The 20089-nt window shown below is 37.0% G+C and overlaps 2 protein-coding genes across 3 annotated transcripts; both read left to right on the top strand.

The window, feature by feature from the left end:
- The first annotated feature begins 893 nt into the window (after window positions 1-893).
- apof (apolipoprotein F) lies at window positions 894-4374 on the top strand. The gene is made up of 2 exons (XM_061728604.1): window positions 894-1133; window positions 1777-4374. Exon 2 carries the CDS (start codon window positions 1809-1811, stop codon window positions 3132-3134), a length of 1326 nt encoding a protein of 441 aa, XP_061584588.1. The 5' UTR covers window positions 894-1133; window positions 1777-1808; the 3' UTR covers window positions 3135-4374.
- Window positions 4375-8235: 3861 nt separating this feature from the next.
- On the top strand, window positions 8236-18234 carry stat2 (signal transducer and activator of transcription 2). 2 transcript variants are annotated; one of them, XM_061727586.1, is made up of 24 exons: window positions 8237-8386; window positions 9437-9567; window positions 9669-9813; window positions 10094-10189; window positions 10642-10734; window positions 10847-10925; window positions 11066-11145; window positions 11241-11392; window positions 11558-11716; window positions 11815-11904; window positions 12329-12388; window positions 12509-12529; window positions 12634-12727; window positions 13197-13244; window positions 13358-13441; window positions 13590-13688; window positions 13831-13966; window positions 14524-14576; window positions 15164-15249; window positions 15543-15679; window positions 15789-15977; window positions 16096-16150; window positions 16335-16426; window positions 17339-18234. In XM_061727586.1, the coding sequence occupies exons 2-24, from the start codon at window positions 9437-9439 to the stop codon at window positions 17563-17565; spliced, it is 2406 nt and encodes an 801-aa protein (XP_061583570.1). In that variant the 5' UTR covers window positions 8237-8386; the 3' UTR covers window positions 17566-18234. The 2 variants fall into 2 exon arrangements, with proteins under 2 accessions (XP_061583571.1, XP_061583570.1); XM_061727587.1 differs by lacking the exon at window positions 16335-16426 and having other exon boundaries at window positions 8236-8386; window positions 17339-17548.
- Window positions 18235-20089: the final 1855 nt, after the last annotated feature.

The following is a 20089-nucleotide window of genomic DNA, read 5'->3' as shown; positions in this document are numbered from 1 at the left end:
AAAACGGAGACAATTGAAACTCTTAGCAAACAACTACCTATTTACCCAGCAGCGTAGTCAGCAAATCAGGGAGTGTTTGTTTATATGTGCTGCAATAAATACTTTTAACTGTTAATTTATATTTGTACTAAATTAAGACTTGCATACATACTGGTTTTAATTTAAATCCAGAATTGTATCATTTGCACACAGAGAGAAAGGAAATTGTGATTCTTAGTGGTCTTTTGTAATAAATATTAATCGCAGAGCATAATATTGATAGACATTATGAGATTAAATGGTTATATATATATATATATTTTTTTTTTTAATTACACAACTGTTTAATCTAATTTAGTAGCTCTGTATACAAAACCATCATCTTCATTATATCTTCATTTCTAACTAACATGAAAGCCGGACTGTTCTTGATGTTTTGATTGTCAAAGAGGTGAAGGAGTTGATTTTTTATTTATTTTTATTTTACTGTTAGTACAACAGACTACAGAAGGTTAACCTAGTCTTAACTGTACATATCAAATTACATTGTCGGTTCTAAAATTAAAAGAAAAGGGAAAAAGTTGAGATTCTCAGAAATGTGAACAAATCATAGAATCTTGAGTGGATTTCATTCTGTTATGTTAAAATCCAGCCCTTACATCAAATAGCACTGTTCTTCCCTTCCTCCAGTTCCTGGCTGTGTAAGAGATAAATGTGCTCATGGCATGAGAGGAGAATTCATTCATGTATGTGGGTCAACAACAAAACCTAGCGATGTGTGCGAGGGATGACAGGGACCACAGGAACCGGGGGGAACAGATGAGAGATTAGAAGATTGCAGTAAAGACAAACAAAACTGCTTTAAAACACATGGACTTTCCCCACGTGAATCAATATTCAAGCCCTGATCTCCCTGTTCAGGAATGAGGCCAAATTGAAGAGAGAGCTCAAAGGCAGATGACACAAGGGGAAGGGGAGGGCTGAGGGATGTCATGAGTAAAGAAGGAGATTCTCATTGGAAGCAAAGAGAGAAAGAAGACTGGTAGGCATTTATTTGAGGAAAAAAAAAGAAAAAGCCATCCTACATGCTAAAAGAAGTTTGGTAGCACTGATAAGCTCTGGACTGCAGGACTGCAGCTGTGACTGTTTTTAAGGTAGGTGCATGATGAACAGCAATAGCAAATATGAATTTAACCTGTGAAAATATGGAGAAAAGTGTTTTTGTTTGCTTTAAAAAAATCTTTTTCCTTCATTACTTCACTGTCTCTCTCTTCTGTGTTGAAAATCCCTTTTCAGTGAGATTAGAGTGTTTGAAAAGACTTTTTCAAAATCCTGTTGTAACAATCTCCTTTCACCCAACGCTGGACCTTTTCTACGATTGCTTGCAGAATGACACCAATGATTCTGGAGCAGAGAAGCAAAACCAGACACAAAGCAAATACTTATTAACTGGTCCAGATTGTAGTCATAAATGAGAAAATAAACAAACAAAACAACTCTTTTTCAGTTCATGTATCTGAACATAATTTACAAAAGTAATTTGGTCCTTACCAGACTTGAAGGTTTTTGCAGCCTCGATTGAACAACAGTACTTTACATGTTACTCAGTGTATTTATTTGTTTGATAAAAACTGAGGCAAAATACAGAAGCAGTGTGTGGAAAAACTAAAAATATTCTGCTTTCATAGGAAATAAGAGGGTATGTAGCAGCAGAATGCTGTACATGTTTACTTATTTTCCACATATATTTACAAAAATGTTTAAACAAACCATACTCTTTTGTTTCTGGTATTTTAGCTCTGGAAAATACCTCTATAAAGAGTGGGATTATGTTCTCCAAGTTGAAGTGGCTGATTATGATCCTGCTTCTGCTGAATGAGCAGGCCCTGTGCAGAGTCCCGCCTCCTTTGGCCCACAGGGGCATCCTGCTTCCAGGATCTCAAGCTGGTGAAGAGGCAGGGAAGACAGCCAAACATGATCCTCTTGCTCCCCTGGGATCCTTGCCCCACGATGATCTCTCAGCTTCAGACAAATCTGGGCTTGAATCGCTCGTGACACAAAACATGGAGCGGGTCCAATCCGCTCGGCAGATAACGTTGGCCCTTAAGTCCAAGCTTCAGGGGCAGATTCAAGATCATTTCCAAATTAAGGAAAAAGTCACCTGTGAAGAGCTGTTGTCTGCAAGCAATGTGGATGATCCATTATCATCCAAGTTTCCTCGGGAGCTGCTGGGTCTTTCTTTAGTTCCTGTGATGGTGATGGCAGGCTGCCAAAAGGAAGCTCAGACCCTGGTGCTGAAACTATACGATCTCCTGGGAGAGGCTGATACAGAGGAGCTCCTGATGGAGGTAGAGGCTCTCATAAGGAAGAAGGTGAGCAAATCCACATCTACACCAGCACCGGCATCAGCATCATTGCCTTCAGAGAGAGATGAAGAAAGTCGCCGCATAGAAGCCGTGATGTTCAACATTCAACAGTTAGCTTCGGTGGAAGAGCATCCTTCTATTCATGAGGGACATTGTGAGGGTTGGGCCAGGGTGAATGGGACAGTGCTGGTTGGAACACCTGTGGAAGGAGCCACAGGTGGACTTGATGATGCTGTGAGCACCTGTGAAAGATTGGGATTCCTGTGTGCTGGTGTAACCAGTACTGGGTTTCTCACACCTGGGATATACCAAGCAGTGTTGAAAAAAGGTAGCCGGGTCTTTCCGTCCACCTCCCCTGAGTCCGAGTGCTGGATCCACCAGTGCAGCGACCAGGACCAGGTCCTCATTGCCACATCTTCACATCAACGGACAAAGCGAAGCAACCCAAGAAGGTGTATTAACAAAAATGAAGAACGCGTGCACAACGTAATGGAGTGGATCCCTGGAGTTAGCACTCTCTACGGTCTGGGCACAGCGGTGTACTACACCTCAGTCAACTGCTCCGCAATAGCCAAGGAGAGAGCCATCCTCACTGCTGTTGACCTTGGAACGGATGCCCTGATGGTTGCCACAGGTGGGACCGCTGGGGTGGCAGGCTATGCTCTGGGGGCAGGAGTGAAGACCGGTGTGAAGGCTGGGGTCAAGTATCTGCTCAACTCCATGAAGAAGGAGGACGACATACTGGTGAACCAGTTCAGTTGGGAGGACGGTGTCTTCACCGTCCAGTAGACTTAAGCATCAATACATCAGATTCTCCCACAAATTTAGACACATTTTCAAACAGAGTGGATCTGTTAAATGATGTATTTGCAAAGATATACATACTAACAACAGAGTTTTTCATGACTTGAAACTCAATTACAAACATTAAATAAATATTTAAGTATTATTTAGTTTGTCGTCAACTTCTTAAACAGCTTGTTTTATTTTATGTGTTATGCATGTCTGTGTGACACTGTGGCACAAATCCTATTGGGAGTAGTTTGAAGAGATATCTTGGTTTTTATTCTTCCAACTGGCCTGTATTGATATCATAAACACAGACATGCATGCATACACAATCTGTATGAATTTAGAGTAAATTGTCTACAGGCTTAAGAAACTATAACCTCTGAAATAAGCCTTAGGAATGATATATTTTCATTTGTAGCGGCTAAAGTATTTGGACAAATGATCATCTTACACAGCAACACTGACAAGCTGGTCTCAGGAAACAAAACCTCCTCAACACTTTGATTTAGGCTTCTGTTGATGTTGTTTCTTCACCAAATCTGGTGTAACTTCTGGAACAATAGATTGATGAATTAAATATGTGATTTTTTTTGTCATGTATTTTATTTCCATTTTTTTTTTATTGTTAATAAATGATTAACTACTTTAAGTGTGTGCATATTCTGACAGTGTGGTAGTTCAATGTATTATTAATTATATCGTTGTATTGTTTTTTCCAGAGATCTGTCGAAAAACAAAAACAAACAAACAAACAGAAAAAAAACCCACAAATCTAAAGAAATATGGAAAGTTTCTGAACAGGCAGACTCACAATTACCTGAAAGCATTCTGAAATACTTCATGAAAAAAGCCCCCTCCCCAAAAAGTTGAGTTCTTCTTACAGTGTTTATTTGAATGTTTATTTGAGGCCTGCTTCATCCCAGCGGGCTGAGGCACCTGCTGTTTTGCACGTTCTCTCTTTTTGCTCCCATCTTCCTTTAGTCTATTGGACTCTATGTTGAATTCTGCCCTAGCTGCGATCAAACTGCTTTGAACAGGTTCACCGGTTGGTCGGACCGGTGACCAGTTATCCCAAAAACTGTTTTTACAAAAAATTATGACAAGTTATTGATGCACTTGAACACATTATATTGTGCCAGTGGGCCAACTTGATTCTGTTGTTTATGGATTGCTCTGTCCTGTGAACTTTGCTCGATCTGTACATATTTGCCAAACTGATAATAAATCTGTGAACAAAGTCCACGTCTCGTTTTTTCTTTTCTATTTTTCAGTAATTGGCAAAGTGTGTCAAATTCACAGTTAGTTGCTGAAGTAATAAACAACACATTAGTTTTTTTTCAGGATGAACTAAAGGAAGTTGAAGGAGCAGATTTTTGCTTCATCGTGTAAAGCAAACATTGAAAACACAGCTTGTTGATTTATAAAAAGAAAAAGAAACAATTAATATCATTTTACAATAAAAATATTCAAGAAACAAAGTCAAGTATACAGTATCCGCTCTGTGTCCGAAGGTCAAATTTGACTTTTATTCACAAGTAATCAATGCCGGTGTCCTCATTTATGATTTGAAGTAGGACATCTACTGGTGACAGCGTGAACTGAATAAAGAAACTAAATGAATGTGTGATTATATTTGTGAGACCATATATGCAACCAGGATAAATATCTTATTGCTGGCAGTAAAAATAGAGAAAGGGCTGAAATTGATGATGATGATGATGATGATGATGATGATGATGATGATGATGATGATGATGATGATGATGATGATAATTAAGGAGTGCCAATACTTTTTTTCAATGCAAAGGAGGAGTTCCTTTCTATTCAATGTAATGATACAAGTAGGGGCTAGCAGATTTGATATGTTTATGCATTATTAATGCAAATATGTCATATTTGTAACTAAAGCAACTAATTTACCCACGTGCAATATTTTGGTTAATTTTGTGTAACTTCACAGTTTTATCAAAATTATTTTGTAAAACTTTTTAGGCAAATCTATTCAATTTTATTCTTCTGTATAATTGACTCACTCATCCATAAACCAAAAACATTTTATTTCACGCGGGAATTTTATTGTATTCCTTTTTATTTTCTAAACTTTTGAAAAACAACATAAAACAATCTTTCAGCTTGATTTGTGGTTCTATTTTATTTCTGATAAAACAAATTAATCATTTAACATTTAATTTGCACGGATGGGTTATATACGTATGTATTGTGGAGATATACAATCCCTGAAAGCCAGGCATTTTATACTTTAATTAAGTTCATGTACAAACTGGATTTGGTTGAAGTTGGGAAATTGTGTAAAATGTAAATAAAAACAAATACAACGATTTGAAAATCCTTCTCAACCTATATTCAGTTGAATACACTGCAAAGACAACATATTTAATGTTCAAACTGATAAACTTACCGTATTTTCTGGACTATAAGCCGCTACTTTTTTCATAGGTTTTCAACCATGCAGCTTATACAAAGGTGCGGCTATTCTGTGGATTTTTTCTTCCACCGCTCGGGGCGCTCTAACCGGAATTAGAATCAAAACTAAGACAAAATAAATGCAAATAAGAATACGCTACTTCTTCTTTAGCAGATAGAAGTAGGTAGATGCAGATTTCAAACAGATAAATAGATAAATAAATAGCGGTTATTTTCTCTTGGTTCTGTCCCGTTTTAATCAGCAAAGTTGCTGCCGTGTTAAAAGACACTGTTAGGAAAGGATCTATTTAGGTACAAACATGTACATCATTTACAGTTCAAAATCCTTCTGTACATGTAGTAAATATATAATCTAACAACATAAATATCTGCGGCTTGTATATCTTTTTTTTATTGTTTTTTTAAAAATAGAGCGGGTGCGGCTTATATACAGGTGCGGCTTATAGTCCAGAAAATACGGTAATTATTTTTTGCCAAATAATAATTAACTTAGAATTTCATGGCTGCAACACGTCCAGTAGAAGTTGGGAAAGGTGGCAAAAAATACTGAGAAAGCTGAGAAAAGCTCATCAAACACCTATTTGGAACATCCCACATGTGATCAGGCTAATTGGGAACAGGTGGGTACCATGATTGGGTATAAAAGGAGCCTCCCCAAACATGCTCAGTCATTCACAAGCAAGGATGGGGCGAGGGTCACCACTTTGTCCACAACTGCGTGAGAAAATAGTTGAACAGTTTAAGAACAACATTTCTCAAAGCAAAATTGCAAGGAATTTAGGGATTTCAACATCTACGGTCCATAATATCATCAAAAGGTTCAGAGAATCTGGTGAAATCACTGCACGTAAGTGTCACGGCCGGAAACCAAGACTGAATGGCCGCGACCTTCGATCCCTCAGACGGCACTGCCTTAAAAACCGACATGAGTGTGTAAAGGATATAACCAAATGGGCTCAGGAAAACTTCAGAAAACCACTGTCAGTAAATACAGTTCGTCACTACATCAGTAAGTGCGGGTTAAAACTCTACCATGCAAAGCAAAAGCTGTTTATGAACAACATCCAGAAATGCCGCCGGGTTATCTGGGCCCGAGCTCATGTAAAATGGACTGATGCACAATGGAAAAGTGTTTTGTGGTCTGAGGAGTCCACTTTTCAAATTGTTTTTGGAAACACTGGACGTCGTGTCGTCCGGACCAAAGAGGAAGCGGACCATCCGGACTGTTATCAACCCAAAGTTCAAAAGCAGCATCTGTGATGGTTTGGGGGTGCATTAGTTCCCATGGCATGGGTGACTTACATTTCTGTGAAGGCAACATAAATGCTGAAAAGTACATACAGATTTTGGAGCAACATATGCTGCCATCCAAGCAACGTGTTTTTCATGGACGCCGCTGCTGATTTCAGCAAGACAATGCCAAGGCCACATTCTGCACGTGTTACAACAGCGTGGCTTGGAAGTAAAAGAGTCCAGGTTCTCCCCTGGCCCGCTTGCAGTCCAGACATGTCTCCCATTGAAAATGTGTGGCGCATTATGAAGCGTAAAATACGACAGAGAAGACCCCGGACTGTTGGAACAACTGAAGTGGTTCATCAAGCAAGAATGGGAAAGAATTCCACATGAGAAGCTAAGAGAATTAGTCTCCTCTCTTCCAAAACGTTTGAGTGTTATTAAAAGGAAAGGTGATGTAAGGAAGTGGTAAACATGCCCTTTCCCAACTTCTACTGCACGTGTTGCAGCCATGAAATTCTAATTTAATTATTTGAGAAATAAAATAAAGTTTATGACTTTAAACATTAAATATGTTGTCTTTGTAGTGTATTCTGTATTCTATTATGGAATGGCCTGCCGGAGGATATCAGGGTAGCTAACACATTGTCTTCTTTTAAGTCACTTTTAAAAACTCACTATTTTAGACTTGTGTTTAACTGATTGTATTATTTGTCTGTTTTTATTATCTCTCAATTGTGTATTAATATTGTACTAATTGTTTGTTTCCTGTTTTTAATTGCATGTAAAGCACTTTGTGACTTGTTCTTGAAAAGCGCTTTATAAATAGTTATTATTATTATTATTATTATTATTATTATTATTATTATTATTATTATTCAGTTGAATATGTGTTGAAAAGGATTGTCAAATCATTTTATTTTGTTTTTATTTACATTTTACACAATTTCCCAACTTCAACCGAATCCGGTTTGTACAATTATATAAAATATAAAACAACTGTATAGTACATAATTAAACGTGCTCACAATGGCCCAGAGCGTGCTTGACATATAACTGATGCGTCACAATCTCCTTTGTGCTCATCACTTTCTCAACGTCATTTCTTGGAAACTTTTATGGTTGCTAGGCCATAAGTTTCTATTTTGATCACCACGCCCCTCCTTATAGATTGACAAGAAGAATGGACCAATAGGCTGCGAGCTGCTACCAACAGTTTGGCCAATCAACTCTCAGATCTGCGCTCCCGAGGAAACTGCGTGAAGCGATCCTACATTTGGGCTCTGTAATAACCAAAACGGTGGTGTTAGAGCCAAAATGGCGGCCCATGTGAACTGTCACTACAATAGAGGCGGGACAAGTAGATGACCAATCAGAGCTGGAATAACGCGTAACGACAAAGGAAATAGAGTTCACACGCCAGCCCACATTTGGTTGTTTTGTTTTACCAATATCAGGGAGCAGCTGTAGCTCTGCAGGAACCACCAAAACGAGACTCGCTATGCACTTGTCTCAATCTCGCTGGTAGTTTTACTATAGTTCTGCGTGGACTCGTGCTGATTTAGAGGAAGGTGAGTGAACATGATTTGGTGTTATTACAATAAATCATAGGTCAATAGTGTCAGTTCCTTAGTTGCTTTAACTTCTCTAACACATTGGTGTAAACTGGATGTCGCATATTGACCTACACTCGTATGCATTGTTTACAAGTTGTCACCTCATTGTTAATTATGATTCTGAGTAATCGATGTTATGGTAATCCTACATTTTTGAGAACTGGATCTCGTGTTTGGTTGAGGCAAAAATACGTTTTTTTTTTGTTTTTTTTAGCAATAAAGATAAGTCCAGTTTCCTTGTATTGAGGCTGTTAGGGTTGTGGTTGTTTAACAGATATGCATACATTGCTGCTCATTTGATTTGTCTTTATATTCTTTATTATTCTTTATTATTTCTCTTTATATAGATTTATATCATATTTTTATTTTCTAGATATTGATATAATATTTATGTAATATTTATATTTTCTATATACATATATGGATAATTATTAATTGTCTCTTTAAAAGTGCAATAACCACTAATACCTCACGTATTTTTGGAAATATTTGTAAATATCTTGTAAATATCATCTGTTTATTTTGTGTTTACTACTTTTTTTCTCTCTTGTACATAGTCTTTTTCTACTTTTTATATTGCTCTTTTTTATCATTTAACTATTTATGGTAATTTCTATTTAACATTTTTTGTATAAAGCATGTGTGTGTTTTGGCTGCTGCACGACTGAATTTCTCCTCTGGGAGATCAATAAAGTCTACTATTCTATTCTATTCTATTATGTAATAATAGGCATTTTACGTAGTATTTATATAGATTATATTTATATGGATATTGTGTAGATATAATAATAGCAATAATGTAAATCCATAGAGTTATAAAGGAGTAGGAACCAGGAAAAATTGTATACTTCTTCCTACTCCTTTTTTTCGAACATATGTGAATATGAAGATGTAAATGTTTATCTTTTTATTTTTAATTTCCTTTTTTATATACTTATTTGAAATAAAAATTAATTAATTAATTAATTAATTCATTCATTCATTCATTCTGCCTGTTGATTACAGATGGCCCAGTGGGAGAAACTGTGGCAGCTGCCTGTTCATTACAGCCAGCAGTTACATGAGCTTTATGACAGGGACGGGCTGCCTATGGATGTTCGGCACTACCTGTCAGCCTGGATCGAGAAGCAGGAGTGGTAAGACAGTACTGGCTCTGACACTAACCTTTAAAACCTTTAAAGAATTAATACAAATAGGCCTTTAAGTGAAATACTTCCTCTTATGTTTTGTTCTTCAGGCAGCGAGCAGCACGGGACTATAGCCTGGCCATGGTGCTGTTCCAGGTCCTGCTGGAGAATCTGGATAACCAACACAGCCGCTTTGTTCAGGAGGAGTTATTCTTACAACAGCACAACATCAGACGTTATAAACAGAACTTCCAGGTTTGGAAAATAAAACATGGACATATGAAGCTAACGTAACACTGACTTGTATGGATTTTGAAGATCTTTGTATAATGCTTGAGTCAGGAAAAATGTTATGAGTTCCCTTTACCTTCCCTGTTGCATCTTGGTTTGTAAAACAAACAAAGCAAGTATATCTGGGAACCAACGGGACGCTTTGTAGCACTAAAGCTGTTTTTGCTCTAATTATGTTGACTGTAGTAATGACTTCTAACTCCTTGCATTAACTCTGATCTGTGTCTCATCTCTTCGCCAACAGAGGTATCAGGATGAGCCATGTGCTTTAGCAAGCACAGTCATGTGGTTTTTGGAAAAGGAGAAGGAAATCCTGGCAAGTGCTGATCTGGCTGAACAGGTTTGGGCAATTCCTCAATAATCTCTGAGTATAAATATTATACAGTAGATGTGGGACAGAATGCATGCCAAAAAAAGGTTACTCAGAGCACTACAGAAAATATTTACATGTTTATATTTTGGCTGCTTCTATTGATGTGTCTTAGTGGTCAACCGCCGATAGGTGATATTCTGTGTTTCTGTAGCATAGTATGAAGTATCTATTGTAAATTGCCATCAAAATGTGCGTGCTTGTGTTAATTCTACAGGTATTTAGATTGGCTAAGTTTATAAACTACAGGTCAACATCTTTGGGCTAAAAAGGGAAGATTTTTTTCTCATGCATTGACTCTGTTTTGAATGCCAGATTAATTTCAAACCTTTTCTTTTATCTAAAAAATTATTACCCACTGTCACATCTGAAAGGGAGGAAATAACTGTATCTGCCCCTCCACAATTCTATCTTTGTTGTAGGTCCAGTTTTTGCAGGTTGAGCAGGAAGCCATGGAGACGAGCTGTCAACAGGACCTTGAGCGTAAAATGGCTGGCCTGAAGAATGATGTGCAGGTGCAGATAATCTTCTTTTGTGCAGTGTTTTGCTTTACAGATCAAACACATCTCAGCTAACTGATTTTTTTTTTTTATGTATTTTTTTCTCCCTGAACCTTTTGGATTATAGTGTTTGGAGCATGCAATAATTTGTCTGGAAGAGCAGCAAGATGAGTTTGATTTTAAATATCAGACCCACCAGATGGAAGGTGAGCAAACTGGAGAGTTTGTGTTATATTTGCATTATCTGACAGTGAGTAATATAATAGACTGAATAACAGCTTTGTTTTCTATTGTCTTGATCTATTTTAATGGAAACTGTCATCCCACTATGGAAACTATTATGTAGCTGTGGTTGATGAGGCTGCGAAGAAAGCGCAAGTTAGAGTTCTTCAGGAACTTGTCAACAGGCTCAATGAATGCAGAAAGGTAGGGAGTTATTATAATTCTCAACCAAAAACCTTTGTCAGTTTATTTTTTGTTCTGTCTTTTTATAATTTTTGTCTCATATATTCAATTTTTAGAGCACACTGTCAGATTTAAAAAAGCTTATGGATCGCGTTGAGGATATGATCGATGTGTTGGTGAAGAAGGAGCTGGTGGAATGGCAGAGGAGACAGCAGAGAGCCTGCATTGGTGCAACAGACAATGTTTGCTTGGATCAGTTGGAGAAGTGGTGTGTTCACCTTAAAGTTATGCACATCTCGTTTAATCTTTGATAAATCCATTCAATAAGGTTGTAAACTGCAATTGTGAAACTGCAAAAATTGATGTTTGGCCTTGTTCAATCCTCAATACTACTGCCAATAATTCATTCAGTTTATTTTTATTCCTTTTCTAGGTTCACCTGTGTTGCAGTGTGTCTGTTCCAGGTGTGGGAGTTTCTAAATAAGCTGGAGGAGTTGGTAGGCAAAGTGTCCTATGAAAATGACCCTGTGAAGGCCCAGAAACCAGCACTGCAGAGAAGAGCACACACTCTTCTGCAAGGCTTACTCAAGAGGTTTTTTTCATTTGAGGCTTTGTTTTCCACATTCTGTTGCTTTGTTTAGGAATTCTTTCTTAAATGTATTGATGTCAATGTTTTTCTGTTACTTGAAGTGCCTTTGTGGTCGAGACTCAGCCGTCGATGCCTCAGGGGAAAGGACCTCTGGTTCTTCGCACAAATGTCCAGTTCTCTGTGAAGACGAGGTCAGTGCTGGTATTGTTTGTTATTCTTATTGTCAAACTCTGTAAAGACTGGCGGGAAGTAGGATCATCAACATGCATATGAGACCACTAACTAAACTAAAGGAACTCAGATCTTGAGTAAAGTGTATGTTGGGACCGTTACACCAGCTGGAGAACATAAGGAGGGCTGTCAGTGTGTAAAGTATCAGATGGACCCCATTGGTTCTGTGCAAGGCAGATCTGTCCAACGGATGGTTCAGCATAGCGAATGAGTGTACAAGAAAACTGAAGGTTGGGGATTTTAGGGAGGGGATTGGCAGTAAAAAGCAAGTCATAAATGGTCTCTTCCCTGATCTGTCACTTTTTTGCTCCATTTTGTAAACTATTGCTTCCAATTTTGCATGTCATTTTATAGTAATATCTTACTCTGGCTCTTATATTTCAGACTGCTGGTTAAGTTTCCAGAACTGAACCACTCCATGAAAGTGGATGTTTCCATGGACAGGTTAGAGTTTTCTTTTGGACCTGTTCGAGTTATTTTCACTACTTGCAGAATGCGTTTTTAGCAATGTTTTTATTTCCTTCCTGTGATAACCACTGTTTTTTTTTTCACCTTTGAAATTAGGGAGGCTCCCAACATCAAAGGGTGGGTTTTTTTACCCCTTCTCATTTCACATGAAACTTCTAGAATAGGTGTTTTTTTCAAATTCAACAGAAATGAGTTTTCACTAAAACCTTTCCTGTTTGTAGATATCGCCGTTTTAATGTCTTGGGAACCAAGACCAAAGCTTTGAACATGGCTGAGAGCCAGTTTGGAGGCATGGTGGCCGACTTTAGACATCTGGTGAGTGATAATGATTCAGAGTTAGAAATAGGATCAATCTTGTCGCATCTATCTGTTAAGATGTCAAGTGTACTCACGAAACAGTCTCTGAGATTAAAACTCATCTTATTAACCCTTCCAAACCTGATGTGACGTGTGTTTTGAGTACTCGAACCAGGAGCAACACACACGCATCACCAGGTTTTGTCAGAGCATCCGAGCTACCATGATACATGTATGAAGCAGAATCCGTGTTTTACTGCAGAAGTGGAAGGTTTAAAACCTCCAAATGCTTTCATTTCATGTCTCTAATTTCTCCAAAGGCAGAGAAATAAAAAGGTTTTAGTGGACAGTTTGATGTTTTCCAGAAAACCTTCACATTTTAGACAGTATTTTTATACAAAGCCCTTTATTACTATACTAACAATACTTTTAATGTGAGGTGGTGATATGGGGATCTTATAGTTTTTCTTTGTACTCTTGTGTGTAGATTCTGAAGGAGCAGAAATCTGGAGGTGGTGGCAAAGGAGTCAGTGATGTAAGTTATAGATGGTATCTCTGTTTGCGGTGCACCCCAATGATCCGTCATTCATGAAGATGTTAACCACTAATGGTTGATCTGATCTGCGTTTGTGTTTGGTGTTCTCTCAGATTTCTCTGAGTGTTACAGAGGAGCTACACATCATCTACTTCAACACTGTATTTGAGCTGAAAGGTTTTTCAGTTGAGCTACAGGTGAAGTTTATTTTTTTACTTTCTTTTGACCCTCGACCGACTCAATAAAAACTCCAGCCTAGATATAGATATGGTTATGTTTACCACTTTGTTGTGGGACAGTGTCTGAATCAAATTTCTCTTATTCATGACAACCGACCTCCTGCAGGCGTCCTCCTTTCCTGTTGTCATCATCTCCAACTCCAGCCAGCAGCAGAGCGCCTGGGCGTCCGTCCTCTGGTTCAACCTGCTCAGCCAGGATCCCAAGGTGAGACTCGGTCATCTCTGATATGCTCTGCTAAGCAGCTTTTAGTTAAACTGATTGAAACATAATAACACACCATAAAAGACAGATTTTCTTCTTTTTTGTTCTGGTGTAAGTTTATAAGTATGTGTGTGTGTTTCACCAGGATGTCATGTTCTTCGCCAACACTCCTGCAGCTCCTTGGCCACAGTTTGGGGAGATGTTGAGCTGGCAGTTTCTCTCTGCCACTAAACGTGGTCTGGATGACGCCCAGCTAGAAATGATCGGACACAGGCTGTTTGGTAAACGCGTCCTACATGCTCTGCTCCAGCTGTTTGTCTGCTTATGTTCAAACGTGTCAAACATGACACCAGGAAACATCATAGTCTGGAGATTTGCTATTTAAAAATAAATAAATAAATAATTTGCACTTTTACAAATCCTTCTGTTACATTTTATGCAGAATTTTTAATCAACAGAAGCATGGTGAGGAATATTTGTTCTTGATTAACTAGAATAATTCTATCACTTTACAGAGTTTTTTTTTTCCTTGTGGTTCTCTTAATCAATTTTGTCTTAAGATAAAGGTTACCGTAGATACTGTTTCCATCAAAAAGTCTAAGTTAGTGTTGGATAGTGTGAGTGTAGAATGACATCGCACCGTAACTTTAAAACAACAAACAAGGCTTGTTCTCATTTCATATGGATTCATCAGATTTAGAGTCTTAAACATGTTTTATTCATTACGCTTCAGGGTTTAATATAATATTTTTGAATTTGAATGTTTTATCACATATAATGATGGCGAGTAAATTTCAATAATCCTAACGTAATGTCAATGTTGTTGTTGTTCTCCCAGGGAAGCAGCAGAGCTACGACACCAACAAGGTAGCATGGTCGAAATTTAGTAAGGTAAGGCTTGAATCTTGGAAAAGATGTTTGGAGATCTGATTAGGGGTTAGCCTTAACCCCGCCCACTCAAAGTAAAATGTGCGTATATAAACTTTTGTGCAATATGTGCAATACTCCCATCCTTTCAAGGGCAATATTATTCTTCCATTCATTTAAGTGCAATATCCCCCCACCCATCCATGTACATTTTTTATCCTCCCATTCACTCTTGTTTATAGTGTGTGTACATATATATACATTTATGCTTCCTTGCTTACATAGTCTTTGCATGTGTGCACTTTGACGGAGCTGCTCCCTAATTCCACTGTACATGTACATTGATAATAAAGGCTTTCTATTCTATTCTATTTTCATTGTTGCAGGCAGCTATGTAATGGTTTCTTGGAGTACAAACGGTCATCAGTGTATCTTTACTTATTTACAATAGTGAGAGAGGGTAAATCTGTACTTTCCTCCATCCTTACTTTCTGATGGTCATTGGTCATTTGCTCGATTGTCTCGAAATGACTGCACTTTCCTTTTGTCTTGTTTATGAATGGATCTTGAAGGCGCATCAGGAATTACATTTCCTGTCTTGTCTTTCAAAGGAAAATACTCCTGACACTTTCTGGGTGTGGTTTGATGGCATCTTGGTGATGGTGAAAACGTACCTGGAAGACCTCTGGAGAGATGGGTTAGTGTGCTAAACATTGTCAAGTCTGAATTTCAAAGAAAGCAGGAGTCTGTTGCTCAAATGTAACCTTTCCAGTCGGCCTTTATTGATTATTTAACAGTGAGCTTTTATTTCTATTCATTATGTTTCAGGGTGTTGCTTATTATTTACTGTTTTTGTGGTGTGTATTTTATGTTTATTATATGCTGTCATTTATCGTGTAGTATCGTACAAAAAAAAACTATGATGTACAGCTAGCAAAAACAGGTCAGAGTGTAGGATCATTTAAATACATCTGTTCATCTGATCTCCAGCTCCATAATGGGTTTTGTGACCAAAAACAAGGAGAAGTCCCTTCTGAAGAAAAAGCAGAGAGGCACATTCCTGTTGCGCTTCAGTGAAAGTGTCATCGGAGCGATCACCTTTTCCTGGGTGGAAATAACCTCAACTGGTGAGATTTTGTTTGTGAAGACATTAAATACTTTAAAGTTGTTGAATTCAAGGCAGATATGTCACGTTTGTCTTTTTCTTTTTTGTACATCCTTTTTCATACATTGCAGGTGACCCTGACATAAAGACAGTTCAGCCCTTCACCAAAGTTGACCTTTCACAGATCCCCTTCCATGAAATCATCAGAAACTTCCAGATCTTAGAAGCTGATAATGTCCCAGAGAATCCTTTGCTTTACCTGTATCCCAACACCCCAAAAGACGAGGCTTTTGGAAAGTACTACTCTGAAAAGAGTGGAGGTGAGGGCACCACGTGGCTGTGCAGAAACGCTGCCATTATCACTCACATATTTATGGAAAACAAATAATTCCCAAAACAAAAAAAACATAAAATTTCAAATAACCAATTGTCTTTCAGATGCCAGTCCTTACCTAAAGTACATCAAAACCAAGCTGGTGTTCGTTTCAAAAGAGTAAGTATATTTATTGTATCCATTCAGGACAATGTACATTGCCTTGTTTATTTATATTTAAAACAAAGCCGGTCCTTTTAAATTTAAGAAACTGAAACACTCTTCCCCTCTAAGTAGTTTGCCCACTCCCTTTTGTGTGTTATGAGCAGGTGGTTGTAATGACTGTTTGTTATTGGTCATGTAGGAACACACTGGAGCCTAGGCCACTCTTGTCCTCTGACATGGCACAGAGTGCAGGCCTGGAGCCACTGAGTGGCCTGTGTGGAGAGGCAGCTGGTGAGTCCTGGCTCTCCTTGCTGTCCAATCCAGCTGAAGCCTTGTCAAAAAAATTGGTCTCCTGTCCTCAAAGAGCTTTCACTACCTCTATTTTGGCCTTGTGGTGTTTGGTATTACTGAAGAACAAGCGGATTGAACGCGGTAGATGTTTGGCTGCGGCTTCTTTTTTTTTTTTTAAATCTTTAAACATCTGGATTGTGGACATGTTGGCTGCTTCTACTGCATGCACTTGTGCTGTTGCCTGCTGAATCTTTTCCCATTGAATATTTTCACTTTGGAGCTTTATGGTTTAGGCAAACTGGATACTAATACACTCATTTTTCATCATTTTGATTCTTCTTCCTGATGCATTTACGTTTTGATCCTTTGAAAATGAAAATTGCATTTTATTGTAATCGTATAAAACCAGTAATCTTTACTTCAGTCAAAAATAAGTTGGTTGAGCTTGATGTATTAATTGACATTTGAGCATATTTTGATATGGTAAATATTTTTTTTTTCTGTAATTACATATTCTAGCTTCTTTTGTTTGATAATGTTTTGTGAAATACCGTATACATTAAGTGGTAATTGCAATCCAGCTCACCCACACATCTGAAACTCTGAAACTTTTTAATTGCCTTTTTTGATAGAAGGTTGTATTTGACTATTTCATGGTCGTGGCACTTATTTCCCAAGCCTGTTTTGGCTTTGGCCTCTCCTCAGAGCAAATAAATAAGTGAATAAATGAGATTTGGACAAAACTTTTGGCATTTATTTCCACCCAGTTTGGAGAGAGTTAAGTTGGGCTTCAGAGCACATCATGTTGTTCTCACTCTCATTTCCTCAGCGAAAGCAGTACCATAAATAGCTAATGCATGACAACGGACGTGACTTTCCTTCACTCTCCTGCCCCCATCTCTCTGCTCTCAGAACAAGTGGAAGATCTTCATCTACTGCAGCCCCCATTGCAACCTTACCACAATGATCCCATGCTGAGCAGCTCTGTGGAACCCCAAGATGAAGGCTTCCCGAGCTATCTGGACAACTTTGCTGACAGTGATTTACTGCAACTGCAACCAGATCCTGCACTGCCCGATTTCTCCTTTACAGGTTTCAACAGCCTGCAACTACAACCCTGTGGAAGCATTTTTCAGTAGGTCTCCATATACTTGACCAAAACCCCGGTCATCATTCATTATTAGCTTCACTTTTTGCTAATATGCAAGTTCCATTATACCGTATATGTTGTGAATTATATAACCACCTATCTGAAAAACGTATTAGTTATTGATTATCATGCCAACAAAACAGAATGAGCTGGACTCCTATCCACTGCATTTAGTATTTTTATGTCTGTTATTTTAACGTAACACAAATGAAGCAATCACAGAGAATTATTATTTGTAGAAAAACATTGTATGAATCACTGCACAGCTCATTGCATCGACTGTTGTTTGTTGTAAAGCCTCTTGTCCTTTTAAAGCAGATGAAGCATTGCACTAGAACCTTGCACTTACCCTGATTTAAATTAAATACTTTCTTACTGTCTTTTTAAAAAAAATAATAAATGTTTTCAGCAATAAAAATGAAAGGACTGATTGTATGCTCTCTTCTTTACTAACATACAGTTGATCTATTTAGACAAATATTCAGGTTGTTTTATATCATTGGAATCCTTAATGAAGTTTGCATAGCATTTTAAAATTGTCTTTTTATCTTAGGTCTGTGGAGATTTGTACAATCACATAATGTGCAGATTAGCATGCTTCATATAAGATTAAGTTAATACTACAAACTAAGTGATAGCTTGTCATGTCCATGCGCAGGATAATGAACCCCACAATGAAAATACCTAGATTAACTTTTATCATTTTAAGATAACTTGCTAAATGACTCTCAGGAACCCTTAATCTTGTGTTAAGTTTAGTTTAATGAAATCTGTATGTATTGTTATAGAAACAGAAAACTCAGAAACCTGGCTGAACTGAACCTAATTAGGATAAAATTATTGGAGCCATCTGTATGGGACCAGCTTGTCAAAGTATGTTAAATCTGTTTGGATCTGAAGGGTGTCGTATAAATGCTGACTTTTGCTAGTAGTCATTTAGTTCTGAACATTGTTAGATAAAGATAAATATAAGATATAAGATAAGATAAACACCTAGCTCTACTCTTGTTTTACTAAAGCAACCTCCTTGAAGTTGTCTGTCTTTCATAAAAAGGAAAAAAAAACATTTACATTAAAACACATTTTTTAATGAAAAAAAAATTTTTTTTTTAACTCTAAATAAACTCAAGGTGTTATATTTCCATTGTTTCATTTAAACTGGTGAAAGTGTCAAATAAAAATATACAAATTTATATGTGGAACAGAAATTTTGAAGCCATATGGTCCTCCTTTTTTTTTTCTTTTACTGGCTTGCAGCTATCCCCGTTCATTCTGCTAATACAAAACACCAGCATTACATTTATAACTTTGGACAATGGCTAAAATAATATAATTTCTTGGATGTAATGAACAATATTTCCTGCATACTCAAACGATACAGGCGTGCTTATTAACCACGGTGAAGTTAGTTTTACGTTGGATATTCGTTGGATATTCGACAGACATTCGCTCTGGGGGCGGCATTTCAAATGCGCACATGTTACAGACTTTACAGTAAACACAGGGACACAGAAAAACAGGGACACAGAAAAGGAGAGGGACCTGGCTTCAGGCAAGATGGCCGACCATGGCGCTACCATACTTCCATCCATACCGGAAGTTGGTCTTCTTCGTTTATATTATTTTTTTTATTTTTTTATTTTTTTAAAATTAACATTTGCAAACAGTACAATGATAACAAAACTTCACATTATGCAATTTCATGATAAATTATAACATATAAAGAGTATTACTCAAATAAAAAACAAAACAAAAAGCACAACACATTATAACAGAAAGCCAAAACATTTACATACATTTATGGTTTTAATTGCTTTTCAATTAGTATAAAACTTAATAGAGTCCAGATACTGTTTTAATTCACAATGAAAAGTAAAAAAAAAGGGTTTTTTGCATAAGAATTTGGATTTGTGGATGTGGAATTTTGCGAGGATAATCAACAAATTAATAATAAATGTTTCTTTTGGCTTTGTTCTAATTGTTACATGGTCAAAAACACCAAAGAACACATCCTTCCAAAATAAATTAAAATCAATATAAATTTTTTCAGACACAAAATTACACATATCACTCCAAAAAGTTTGAACAATGGGGCACAGCCAGAATAAGTGAGTCATTGTTTCAGAATTTGCAGAACAAAAAGTACAGTTTGAATCGATATTTCTTTTGAATCTTTTTACAATGTGATCATTTGTAGGATATAATTAATGAATTAACTTAAAGTTCTTCTTCCAGTTAATATTTTTTACATATTTATTCCAATATGGGATGTATATTATTCAAATATAAAATGAATATATATATAAATGAATATATATATAAATGAATATATATAAAATTATATATATATATATATAGCCTATAGAATATAAATGTACTTACTAATAATGATGTTTTTTTAACTTATTTATATTCATATATAACAAAAATAAAAAACATGTATGTATATATATAGCCTACGGAGGTAGTTTACAATAGACTATATATATATATATATATATATATATATATAT

Source organism: Cololabis saira, chromosome 8 (assembly GCF_033807715.1).
Source record: "Cololabis saira isolate AMF1-May2022 chromosome 8, fColSai1.1, whole genome shotgun sequence".
Taxonomy (NCBI): domain Eukaryota; kingdom Metazoa; phylum Chordata; class Actinopteri; order Beloniformes; family Belonidae; genus Cololabis; species Cololabis saira.
The sequence above is the reverse complement of the archived record's forward strand: the minus strand, read 5'-3'. Positions and strand labels throughout refer to the sequence as shown.

Bases quoted from the DNA above. Each gene is read 5' to 3' on its own strand.
- apof (XM_061728604.1), top strand. From the start codon at position 1,809: ATGTTCTCCAAGTTGAAGTGGCTGATTATGATCCTGCTTCTGCTGAAT.
- stat2 (XM_061727586.1), top strand. From the start codon at position 9,437: ATGGCCCAGTGGGAGAAACTGTGGCAGCTGCCTGTTCATTACAGCCAG. The intron at 9,568-9,668 runs GTAAGACAGTAC...TTTGTTCTTCAG, and splicing joins TGGATCGAGAAGCAGGAGTG to GCAGCGAGCAGCACGGGACT. The intron at 10,190-10,641 runs GTTTGGGCAATT...TCTTTGTTGTAG, and splicing joins GTGCTGATCTGGCTGAACAG to GTCCAGTTTTTGCAGGTTGA.